Source organism: Vulpes vulpes, chromosome 12 (genome assembly GCF_048418805.1).
Source record: "Vulpes vulpes isolate BD-2025 chromosome 12, VulVul3, whole genome shotgun sequence".
NCBI classification, from domain to species: domain Eukaryota; kingdom Metazoa; phylum Chordata; class Mammalia; order Carnivora; family Canidae; genus Vulpes; species Vulpes vulpes.
Genome location: NC_132791.1, coordinates 138,331,163 through 138,343,828, shown reverse-complemented (window position 1 = coordinate 138,343,828; position 12,666 = coordinate 138,331,163). Strand labels below are relative to the sequence as shown.

At 57.9% G+C, this 12,666-nt stretch overlaps 1 protein-coding gene across 10 annotated transcripts in view; it reads right to left on the bottom strand.

Annotated features, from left to right (window-relative positions):
* ARHGAP44 (Rho GTPase activating protein 44) overlaps nucleotides 1–12,666 on the bottom strand; it is a 168,575-nt gene that overhangs the window by 2,590 nt on the left and 153,319 nt on the right. For 2 of the 10 annotated variants that reach the window (XM_072730391.1, XM_072730396.1), the window contains exons 17-21: nucleotides 11,567–11,584; nucleotides 10,600–10,824; nucleotides 6,563–6,720; nucleotides 3,000–3,377; nucleotides 1,084–1,134 (exon numbers count right to left, since the gene is read on the bottom strand). In XM_072730391.1, coding sequence (XP_072586492.1) covers nucleotides 1,127–1,134; nucleotides 3,000–3,377; nucleotides 6,563–6,720; nucleotides 10,600–10,824; nucleotides 11,567–11,584 — 787 coding nt within the window. In that variant the 3' untranslated portion in view covers nucleotides 1,084–1,126. The remainder of the gene's footprint in view (nucleotides 1–1,083; nucleotides 1,135–2,999; nucleotides 3,378–6,562; nucleotides 6,721–10,599; nucleotides 10,825–11,566; nucleotides 11,585–12,666) is intronic. The other 8 variants (XM_072730389.1, XM_072730393.1, XM_072730390.1 and 5 more) reach the window with 5 other exon arrangements.

Below are 12,666 nucleotides of genomic sequence, written 5' to 3'. Positions count from 1 at the left end.
AGGTTTACCCTCCCGGCAGCGTCCCAGCAGATTCCCCAGAGGGAATCGCAGAACAGGAGGGCAGACTTGAAGGGGACTCAGCAGGTGCGACCCTGGCCCTTCCCTTCGACCCCTCGGGGAAGGCCACTGATGGCCAAGGAGCAGGATCTGGGGAGAGAAGCCCCCACCCACTGCCGGGATCAGAAGCGCCAGGGGTGGGTGGGCACGGGACCCCCTTGTGCGGTGCCCGCCCTGAGTCTCCAGAGGACCAGGGGCTCAGCAGCTTTGGGGGAGGCTCTGGAGGGCGGGGACGGGGGGACCCTCCCCTGGTTTACTCTGCTGCCCCTGACTGCCACCAGGACACTTGATTCCCCCTGGCTTCTCTCCTGCTCTTTCCTCGGTTTTCATTTCGAGCATCTCCTCCCCGTGGGCAGAGCAGACAGGCCGAAACCGGAATATACGTGTTCCCCAAACACCGAGAAGGGATCCGGGCGGGAAATAAGCTCCGAGTGAATCCTACCAGCGTGGGTTCTCCCGGGCTCGCCAGCTGGGTCGGCCCAGAGGAGGAGGAGAAGCGCGAGCCCACCTCGGAAAGCGGGGGTCTCCTGGGATGACCCTCAGGGTCGCTGGGAGCCCACCCGCCCCTGCAGGTGGAGGCTGTGCCTGCTGTGACCCTCCTGGGGACACCCCCGAAGCCGGACGCACAGAGCGAGCAGGCGCCGGGCAGCTCGGTCTGCGGCAGGCAACCAAGGACAGAGACGCCGCGGGCAGCACAGACCCGTTAGCCCTGAACTTCCAGACCAAAGGGAGAGGCATGGAGGGGAGGGCGCTGATGGCGGGGGCTCAAAGGCCAGGGGAGGAGGGGAGGGGGGAAGCCTGCTTGCGGACCTCCTCCCCTCTCCTAGCGCAAAGCCAGCCAGATGCCAGGCGGCCAGTGATCCCCTGAAAGCCAGATGAGTGGGGGGGTCCCGGGGTGCTCCCCGGAGGCCGGGGTAGGGGAGGCACGGAGCACAGCTGCCATGCTGCGGGGTGGGGGGGATGGGGGGTCCGAGCCACATGCAGAGCCGAGCAAGCGCCGGGGCCCGGCGGGCTGGGGCCGCTTACCCTGAAATCCCCCTCACACGTATCCACAACAGCGGCCCTCATGTCACACAGCTGCAGGAACACCACGCCAGGATTCGGAGAAAGGAATAAACACGATGAAACGAGCACAAGACAAAAAACTATGCCGAGTACCACAATCGGGGGTGGGGGGGGGACACGCACCAAAGCGTCACAGATGCTGCACTGGCCGACATCCGGCCTGTGTGGATGGACAGAACGACAGTCTGCTGCCAAAGAACACGGACACACCACGTGTGGGGGCCAGGGCGCTGCTACCACGGGGCGGGGGGCAGCCGTTCGGGAAGGCGGGGCACCTCTGCTGCCTGCTTTGGGCCCAATTCCTCCTCCCGTGGTGTTCCCACCACCTTTCCATTCCTTCCCGGGGACACCTTGTGCTCACTGCTTCCCGCGTCCACATCTCTTCCCGGGTGGCTGGATGTGCTCGGAGGAGCTGCCCCGGGGTGACCTCGAGCTCTTGGTGTCACCCGTGCCTCCGGCTCCCAGGCTCACAGGGGATGTACACATCACCCCGAAGAACTACCAGTGGGAAGTGGTGCTCACTGTCCATTTTGGGGGAGGAATCTCCTTAATATCTTATAAGCCTCGGGGTAGATGTCAGCAGCTGTACCTTCAACATGAATCACATCCAAAACTAAAGAAGCCGAACAGCCAGAGGCAGCTCCCCACGATATTTAACATGTGACTCATCCCTCACAATCCCTCCAATTGGATGAACCTGATCCCAGGCATGAGAGGCTGAACCCCACAGGCTCCCCATTCCATCCGATCAAGGGGAAAAACCTCACTCCTGGGCCAGAACACAGGGGTGCAAGTACAATCACTGTCCGAAATCCCAGCGGACCTAGGACCATCCCGCCCTTTGAAGCACGTGGATGTGTGGGCATATGCTCGTATGTGGTGCAGTGCAGGGATGTGGTATCTGCATAGGTGTCATGTACTTGTGTATGGTGTGTGCATGCATGTATCTAAGGGGTGTGTGTGTGTGTGGTTTGCATGCATGTGTGTGAATCTGTGGTATCTGTGTAATGTGTGTGCAGGGAGGGGGTCTATGTGTGTGGGGGAGTGCACGCACCTGTGTGACATCTGTGTTGAGTGCCTGTGTCTGGGGTGTGTGTGCTGCCTCACCTGCTACTTGGGACAACCTTGGGCTTCTGCCACAGGATGACATGTGGGGCTGGTTCTAAGCCAAGACACAGTCCAAGGCTTTGCCTACCTCCCTGAACGAGGAAAACGCTAGAAAGACTTCAGCGGTCACCACAAACAGGCCCTGAGTCTCTAATGTCGTGTGGTCAGAGTATCTGGGGAGACATCGCAAAAAAAAAAAAAAATCCTCTTTCTCCAACCAACAAACGGTTTTTTGCTAAATGCCGTGTCTGCGATCTCGCACTTTTGCATTTTTGGGGGGAGAAAGCAGCTCCATCTTTGACTTTTAAACTTTAAACTGAGTAGTTGTGAGCTTGAGCACCAACCTCCTCAAAGAACCAGAGGAACCACGCAGCTTTCCTGCGACCGACCCTCCTGTCAGTATTGCTGGAAATACATTTTTCTAACAAGGTTCTCCCATTAGTAGGGGAAAAAAAATGTCTTTGGTTCTTAGGCTCTTTTCTCGAGATGAGGGCGTGGACCTCGGTGTCTGCCTGGACTCTGCGCAAGGAAAGCCGCAACCACCTCACCTGTGCTCGGATGCCAGCGGCCCGTGATCGCCACCCAGCCCCAGCCCCAGCCCCTCCCGAAGCAGCGCCCCAAAGGCCTCCGACCCGCGCTCGACCCCCCGGGTTAGGCACAGAGCCAGACCCCTGGGTGGGCGGCGGGCATCCCACTGGGGGAAATCCCGGGGCTGCAGGCCGGTCCTGGGCCGGGCAGCGGGGATGCACCTGCGGGCGGCGCTGCCTTACCTGTAGACATGCTCTCCCCGGGGGCCATGCCATCCAGCACCGGGTGCTCCGCGGACTGCGGGCTCGGGGCGGGCAGGCCGACGGTGGGGGGCTGCGGGGGCGGCAGGGTGGGTCTCTGTCGGGGCTTGGGGGTGGGCCGAGATTTGGCAGCGGCGCCCACGAAGCCGGCGGGGGAGGCGAGGGGAGGGGCGGCGGCGGGGGACAGCTGGCCCGAGGCCAGGGCGTACCCCTGTGGGTAGCTCAGTCCGTAGGGCGACGGGGTGCTCGGCGGGGTGGGGGACAGGCTGAGCGGGGACGGCTGGCCGGCCGACTGGTCCGTCCCTGCCCCGGGCTGGCCGAAGGGGGCCTTGGGTGGAATCGGCGCCAGCTTCTTGGAAACTGGAAGAGAAAACACGGGGAGCACAGGGGCGTCGGCTGCGCAGGCTGTCCCCGCGGCCCTGGCCTGGCCGCACCTCCCACCCGCGCCCCCTCACCGCCCAGCCAGCAGCCCAGGCAGTTCTCAAAAATTTCACCTACAACTGCGAGTTTTCATGTCTTCCCATCTGTTCACCAATCCCTCCTCCTCCCCTGGGCCCCCGCCACGGTCTGCACACGCTCCCCGGCACCGGCGGTGGCCGGCTGCCCAGTGTCCTCTCTTCACTGCACAGTGGCAAAAGGCATCAGAGGCACAGGCCCAGCAGGGGTGGAGGGTGGGGGTCAGTGGCTCCGAGGCTCAGGGAGCTCACCTGGCCACACCAGAGCGGGGGCGGTGGTGCAGAGCACGCCAGCACAGGGACCTCTGACTTTTGGCGGAACCTGCCCTCCTCGCTGGCTCCTGGATCCCTGAGAGCCACACATGACCAAGTCCCACCTCGACTTCTCTCTCCTGCCCCGCCCTTTCCTCTGAATCCTGTGGACTTGCACCCTGCATGTTTTTCCTTCCAGACCCATACACCCCCGGGTGTAGACTCTACAGATGTACTGTGTGTTACTTTGCCCATCACTGCCCGGAGTCCCCCTGGCCCCGCCTTCTTTCCCCTCCTTTTATTCACTTGGTCCTGCTGCAGGATGACACATACTCTATACCTTTAACTCAAAATGAGCTGGTAAGAATGACAAAATCAGATGCCCGGGAGATCCCACCGAGGCACAAACATTTTGAGAAAGCGGCCGCGGGGGCAGCCCGGGTGGCTCAGCGGTTTAGCACCACCTGCAGCCCGGGGCGTGATCCTGGAGACCTGGGATCGAGTCCCATGTTGGGCTCCCTGCATGGAGCCTGCTCCTCCCTCTGCCTGTGTCTCTGCCTCTCTCTCTCTGTGTCTCTCATGAATAAATAAATAAATCTTAAAAAAAGAGAGAGAGAAAGAGAGAGAGAGAGAGAAAGCAGTCACTAACGTGTCAAAATTAAGTGAGGGCTGCTGTGGACAGCACTAAGTCCAGAAGAAAGTATCTGTTAGGTGCTCAAGAAGGCATCAGGGACTTGTCTCCCACCTCCCACAATAGAACAAAATCCATTCGAACAATGCTGCGTGAGCTCCCTGGGCTCCGTCAGTGTGCAGTGTGGACAAGGACATGGTCTCTCCAATGTGACCTCAGGTCCCCGTCTCGCCTTAACCACTGGGTGCCCCAGCGGGTGATCTAAACCTCTTCTCTGCAGCAGGAAGGATGGTCTCTTCTCCAAAGGGTTGTAGCAGTTAGCATCGTGTGTGGGAAGCACCATGGAATCATGACCCGCGATGAAAGCACTTCTCGGCTCTACACCCCGAGGACCGGGCGGGCTTTCCCAGCTCCTGGAGCTCAGGACAGACAGTGGCTGATGCCGGGATCACTCACCAGGGGGGGCAGCCAGCCAGCGGAGCCCCAAGCCACCAATGCTCCAACATGTCTTCCCCAGCACAAGCCAGAGGAGGTGTGGGTGAGGGGGGGCGGCACCACGTTAAAAACCTACAAAAAGTGAAGCGCCGGGCAGTGGTGGCAGCTGGAAAAGAGATGGTACCTCCCAAAGGAGGACTCGGAGCTGCTGCTGCACCTCTCGGAGGAGGAGGGACCTGGGTCATTCTCGGCTGTACTCCCTGCCTACATCCACCGTGCCATGGAATGGCCTGAAACGGGAGGGTCAACCCCGTCGGACACCGTGGCTTGGGCATCACCTTGCCTCTCAGGGCTGGAGGGAGCCTTAAGGGCTTTGCATACAAAATGGCCAGAAAAGTGTGTCCGGGCCACAAAGGTGACCTGCTGGCTTTGGATGAGAGAACTGGAATGCTCAAGCTCCACTGCCACTGCCGTATCCCACCTCATACGTCTAGAAGGGAGTCCCCGCATCCCTGCCACAGTGTCCCGGGGCAGGGGGTGGCCCACAGCACCATCGTGTCCTGGTTCCACACCTCCTTCTCTGGAGAGGCTGTGCCCATCGCTCTGTTATACTCTCGATGTCCAGCACAGGGCTCTGCACAGATTAGGGCCTCAAAACCTATCTGTAGGCCGTCCAAGGCATGACTGGGAATCAAGGGAGATATGAAAGGGCCTGGCACTGCCCCTGCAGCCCAGAGCCAGGGAGCCCAGCAGGGACCTGCTGCAGAGCACGTGGGGATAAGGTGAACCACCCTAATTCTGAAAATCCTGGGACTGAAAGCTGGAAAGGCCTCAGCTGAGAACATACTCAACAACCTGCTTAGGATGCCCGGGTGGCTCTGCAGTTGAGTGCCTGCCTTTAGCTCAGGGTGTGACCCTGGGGTCCTGGGATCGAGTCCCATATTGGTTTCCCTTCAGGGAGCCTGCTTCTCCCTCTACCTATGTCTCTGCCTCTCTCTGTCTCTCATGAATAAATAAAATATTTAAAGAAAATAAAATCTCATTAAAAAAAATCTGCTATTCCAAGTTCGAGCCTTTGCTAGGAGATAATAGAAAATGAAAACAAACAAGAAAGCCTAAGTACAGAGCCTAGGCAGCTCCCCATTGATGAAATGTGCCCACGGAGCAGGTCTTTCACTTTTGGAGGGTCTCACTTCAGGGGGGATAACTAGGCCTCTTGGGGGGGGTGTTCCATGGCAGATTCGGGGTCGGGCGGCCCAAGGGTCAGTGTCAAAATTCTCAGCCTTCCAAAACAGAAACATCGAAGGCCAGGACTCCTGTAGAAACAATCCCATTTCCCTCCTCTGTGTCACCCTTCTAGAAACGATCCCCAGAGGCAGCCGCACCAGGCTGTGGCTCGGGGCAGGGGGCTCCCACACAGGACTCCACACAGCACCTTAAGTGGCAATGGTGAGGGCCTGGTGGGGTCCATGGACGACACACGTGTCATCCAGGGCAAGCACACTTGCACGGAGGTCTAGGGGTACGGGAGGCAGTGCTCCATGTACACCCTGACTGAGCCCGCTGTCCAAATGAGCGAGATGAGGAAGGAAGATGTGGTCCTTCTTGCAGCTGGCTAACTTCCTAAAGCTCTAACGCCCAGCCTAGGGATTTTTCACGAAGTCACACGGGCTCTCGATGTCCATGCTGATGGAGGAGAAGGAGCATGCAGGCAGCGTGAAGAGCTCTCCCCCAGCCCAAGACCGCGTGAGGGGCCACAGTGACCTACGCACCTTTCCGAAGAGTGTGAGGGCTCTGGTCTGGGGGCGGCTGGCTGGGGCTGGCGCCTGCTTGTGCCCCTGGCTGCGTCCCTGCACAGAGTGTCCCCTGGCTGGAGCCTGGACTCCCCTTCTGCCCAGATCCTGGAGAAAGCTCCTTGCTTTTAGCAGTGCTGGAACAGAAGCACACAAGACAAGAAAGCCCCTGAACTCAGGCAGGCACAGCACCAGCCCGTGGGTCGCAACCCCACGGGCTTCTCTGGGCCAGCTCTGGTCTGCCCCACGCCCGTCAGAGATGCTCTGGGAGGTGACTGTCCCCTTGTGGGCCCCGGGGACCTGGGTTTTGCTCCCATCTCCATGCCCCTGGCACTCGCTCATGGCCAGCTCTCTCCAGCATACCAGAGCCAAGAGGACTTCCCAGGGTCACGGAGCTATGCGAGGGCTTACTGCCTGGTTTCGTGGCCGCGGTTCTCTGCTGACCTGCACCACAAGCAGGGGTGCACCTTTGGGACCCATCCTGGATGTCAGTCCCAGAAGGCAGGAGGGTTAACCCAGTCCCCCATAGGGCTCCCAGATGTGACCCATTCAGGTCCCAGCCCTTCAGGCTTTGGGGGGGGGGGGCATTGGTCAGGGCCAATGGCAAGGAGGGCCTCTGGCATCCCTTGAATTGACAAAGGGACACCCTGGGTCATGGTGTCCCAAAGGGGATTCATCCTTCACTGCTGCCTCTCTGCCAGGAGTCCTAAGGATACAGTACATGTTAACAGACACCCTACCCCACTCCACAGAACAGGGACAGCAAATATACAGCCACGTCTTCACTCCCCAACATCCCTCCACAGCAGACATTGCTAATTGAGCTCCAGATGTCCCCCAGGCCCACCCTGAGCCCCCCAGAAGGTGCTTGCTCTTCCTCCCACTTATGTTCTAGGCAGCCCCTGGCAAATTAGGATGAAAGCTACCTGCTGCCCCTGCTGGAAACCACCTGGATTCTGATGCCCTCTAGTAGGGCATGGGGGCGGATAGGAACCTAAATCCTTTGCAACGGCTACTTCCTTCCCTATGAAAACATGCAGGGCCCATTTCTTCTCTAAATTTACTTAGAGGCCCCAGATATTAAAGAGCTAGAGATATGCCGCCCCTTCCCGACAGGGTATGGGGTATGGCAAGGATGGGGGGAAGCAGGGACCAGGACTGGGGCAGCCAAAGCCGAAGTTCAATTAGTTTTCCCCTAAGTGAAGGAGTGAAGACAATGTCACGTTCAAGGCCGCAGTAAACTCTCTCCTTAGGGTGAGCATCAAACCACACCTGGGCCACTGCCCCCTCCCTCCCCAAAACCTATTTCATCCAGGGGGTCTGGAGAGCGACTCCTTTCTCTGTGCTGTTCATAAAAAGCAACCTGTAGGTCCAATACCTGTCTTTTATTCTTCCTCGGACCCAAAGTCACCAGGCACTCACATATTAAGGCTGAATATCTATCTACCCTTCCCTCCGCCTCTACCACCATTGAGAGGCAGTTAAAACAACAAAAAATACAAAACAGCCATCTGGGTGGCTCAGTGGTTGAGCATCTACTTTTGGCTCAGGTCATGATCCTGGGATCCTGGGGTCCTGGGATCGAGTCCCACATTGGGCTCCCCACAGGGAGCCTGCTTCTCTCTCTGCCTCTGTCTCTGCCTCTCTGTGTCTCTCATGAATAAAGAAAATATTAAAACACACACACACACGCCACAAAATAAGCAAACAGCCTCTTGTGGCCTGCCAGACTCTTCTTCCTTCCTCAGGATTGACAAGACTAGGAACCAAGAGCTCATCCTTTTCCTGCCTACCTGATGCAAGCCCCCCACCAGAGAAACAAGTATTTCCCTACGGAGGCTTGCTGCTGTCTCTCCAGCATCGGCACAGCTGACCCGGTGGGAGAGGTGGGGTATACAGGGCTTACCAAGGAGCACTCGATGGAGGAGGCTCAGGACATGCTTGAGGACAGGTCAGTTCTGGGGACGGGTGACTCATTGAGCTGGGGTGCAAAGGGGCAGGAGGCAGAGTTCGGGGGCAGAGTTAATGCCAAGCAGAGGAGTGGGATGCAGAGGTTGGACTTGGCTGGAAAGGGCTGCCAGGCCTGGGTGAAGAATGGGGAGGCTGGAGCGAGCCAGAGGGAAGGGAGGACCTACCATTCTTAGGGGGAGGGGGGATGCATAACAGGCAGCCAGGAACTGGAAGAGACATCATCTAACTGCAAATGTCCAGAAAACAGAAACAAAACCAAAAAACACCAATGGAACACCCATTTGTATTGGGAGGAAACCATATGGGCAGAGAAAAGGAGTGGTAGAGGAGAGACAAGAACGTGGCCACCCAAGGGAAAGCCTCAGAGCTGGTGAACCCAAGAAAAAGGGACAGTATGAGCAATGTGGATGACTCCTAATTATTCTGAGCTAGTAGGTGGTGCTCCCTGCCCGTGAGCGACTCTCAAGGCTTTTTTTTTTTTTTTTTTTTTTTTTTTTTACATCCAATCATGTTTAGCACCAAGTGTTGACTGTAAGATAGAAAACCAGGACAAAGCCAGTAAGGGTGCAAAAGCAGAAGGGTCCCAGCAGGTCTCCTACCTGTTCACTTCCTCCTCGTCAGCCTCTCTGAGCCACGGAGATGATTCTCTGCTGAACTTGCTCTCCCACCCCTGCATCATTTCCCAAGTGGGAATGACGCCTAGTGAGCACCCAGCCAGGGCTGGCGTTCTCTCGCCCTGAGCTGGAGCCATCAGCAATGACCCAAGCACATCCACTATCAGCTCCCCCCTCCTGAACTCTGACTATCCATTTCCCTTTATCATTGACCCATTTCATGGGGAAAGTACCTTCTATTCATTAAAGGGGGAAAAAACCCACAAATGCCCTACAATCCCTTCATTTAGGGAGTTGGTATTTGTGTGTGAGTGTATGTGTACAAAGATTGGGCAAAGGGGCACCATTAAGTGTCTGACTCTTGGTTTTGGCTGAGATCGTGATTTCAGGGTCATGAGATGGAGCCCCACATTGGGCTCCACGCTCAGTGCTGAGTTGGCTGGAGATTCTCTCCCTCTCCCTCTGCCCCTCTCTCTTGGGCGCATTCTCTCTCTCTAAAATAAACAAATCTTTAAAAAAAAATTAGATGAAAAGGTTCAGTTTCCCAAAGCCTCCAAAGTTTTTCCAGCAGGAGCCATGACGGGGGAGGTGGTGTCGTCTAACAGAATGCACATCGGCATCTGATTTGAAGTAGCTTTCCCACTTCTCCAAACTGTTTTAGAGCAGATAGAAATACCCAGCAAAGTAGTGTCGGTCATCCCACGTCCAGGATGCCCGTTTGGAAGAAGGGCCAGACATGGCCCATGCGCCCTGTTATGTGTCAGCACGCATCTACACACTGGGACGGGCCCTCGGTCACACCTTTCATCTCTGATTGGACTCAGTCCTCCACAAACATTCACTGAACTAGTGACACCACCAGCTTGCTAGCTTTCTTCTTCCCAGAAAGAACAGAAACACAACCCCCGGGGCAGGCTGCCCCGGTCCCCAGGCCACCCCCATCCACGACCCCATGACCACCACTCCTTTCCTGATTTGCACCCATGCAAGCAGGGGAAACAGCTCCTATGAATCTAAAGGCAGAGCAGGGAAGGGGAGAAGTTACGGCAATCCTGGGTTTTCCTGGATTTCAAAACGGGGAAGTCATTGCAGGCAGAGAGGAAGGGGAGCCGGGAGCTGGCAACTTCGCACACTCACGGCTTTAGCGAGTTTCCACCTTGCACGCGTGCTGGGGGATGCTATTCTCGGAAGCTGGGGCTCCATCTGACAATCGGGGTGGGGTGGGGGCCGCCAGGGGAGGGGCTGGGAGCTACTAGCTCCGTGCCAGCAGGATGCAGAAAGCCAAACACGAATGCTCGGAGGGGGCGGGGGCGGGGGCGGGGGCGGGGGTGGTGACGGCATCCAGGCATCCACGAGGCCCGGAGCGGAGGCCCGGAGCGGGCGCAGCCAACCCGCCCCGTCCCGCGCCCCGGGCCGGCCGGCCCCGCTTACCTGGTGCGCTCGGCCCCGGGCTGGAGGCCCAGGCCCGACGGCGACAGCGAGGGCGCCGCGGGGCCGTCCAGGGGCTGCTCCGGGAGGGGCGATGGCAGAGGCGCGGCAAGCTCGGCGGGCGGCGGCGCGGGGGGCTGCATGGTGGGCGGGGCGCAGGACGCCTTCCTGCCGGCCGAGGAGCCTCTTCGAGCCACCCAGGACGTGTCCATGACCCTCACGCCCATGCTGGCGAGGGACACAAAGACACCCGCTTACCCACGCGTGACGAGGGGCAGGCGCCCTCCCCCGCGCAGCGGACACACTCAAGCACGGCCGCCGGGGAGCAGCAGCGCAGCCGCAGCCGCAGCCGCAGCCGCAGCCGCAGCCCCCTCCTGGGCCCCGGGAAGCGACGCTGCTCGGCCACCGCCGCGCACCAGCACCAGCAGCCCCGGGCGCACGCGGCTGGCGGCTCGCTTCCACCCTCTGCCCAAGCCAGCTGGCCTCGGGATCTGCGCGTGGAATCCAAGCTGTGCCCAGAGCAGAATGCAGCCCCTCTGGGAGCACTCCCTCCCTCCCCCAAGTGGGGGGTGGAGGAGGGCAGGGCTGGGGGGGGGATGAGGAGGGGAGGGGGCCAGGGAGCAGCATCGCACTAGACCGAGGCACTGATCAGCGGGAGACAACTAAATATCCATCCTTTTTTTTTTTTGGCACTTGGCCCCAGTCGGTCTCCTGGTCTGGCCCCAGGGCCCTGGCCAGAGCTACAGCCTCTGCAGGCCACACCCGCCCCTCTACCCGGCAGGTAGGGGGCTGACCAGCCCTAAGGTCACTCCGCGCTGCGATTGTTTTAACGATGGAGACACAGCTTCCCTTAAGTCGGCCAAGCAACCAAACACGGCACATTCACTCTCTGGCAGAGCTCACTAAGGCATGGCTTGCTTTGTTCTCAAGAGATTGAACATGGCCTCGTAGCTACCCGAGGATACCGTACCTTTGGATTTTCCTAAGGCTGCAGGGACAAGAAACATACAGATATTAGTGTCAAAAAAACTATGCCTTCCTTTGGACACACAGGTTTTCTCGTCAAGGTCAGGGTCTGGGCCTGGGGCTTTTCCTGGGCCATGAAATTGTTCCAATGTAGCTGGCCTCTCTAGTTACAGTGACTGCTCTGTTGGGGCGAAGGGGGTGTCCTTTATTCCAAGGTGAATAAAGAGAGAAGCTGGAGCTTTGATATTGGGGTGTGTGGAGATGGGGGTTGAGGAGTAGAGGGTGTCATAGCAGACAATTGGTCGACATAGCCACCTGCTGGCTTCCACGTTACATGATTTAGGAGGCTATTAAGTCTTTCCTCTGGCCTAGGAGGCAAGAGGAACTGTGGTACTGTGAAGTCAAGACCTTCACTAAGCCAAGACCTAACGTTTCCAGTCCTAGAGGTGACACAGAGAATGAAACTTTCCAGCGTCGGCATCTGTCGGGTAGAGGCACAGTGGGAGCGTGGGTATGAGGGCGATTGGGTGCTTACTTCGACCCACAACGGTCAGAGGCACAGAGCTAGACACTCTGAATTCTGTCCACCCTCACGGGCATTTATTTACCTTAGAGACAAGTGGCAAGATTCAACAAACAAAAAGCGTTCAAGTTTGGAGACTGGTTGGAGCAGCCAGGATTTGAGTCCTTTAAGGAAATAAGCGGTGGGATGCAGCCTGCAGCATGGTTCAGAGAGGTTTGCACTAAAAGCTCAGCATGCGCTAGGATGGGGACAGCCCAATGACACTCATGTCTAGTGTCATTGTCATTGCTATTTCTCACCTCCCTTGCATAGCTCGGAAGACACACCTGGGGGAGCTGGGGGGTTTCGGGGGCTGGGTCTCTCTTTCCAGGACCCACTAGCATTCAAGTCATCTTGCATCTGAGGACTCTCGGACCATAAATAAGCATCTTCTACAGTAGATCCAGAATCATTCTTGGAGGCCAGGCACAACTTGTGGACGAGATCCAGTTGCATCCCCTGACATTTGAAGGGACTATAAAACTATGGGCTTCAGAATTTATCAGGAGGAGAAGTGCAAGAAGCTTAATATTCCACGTGGG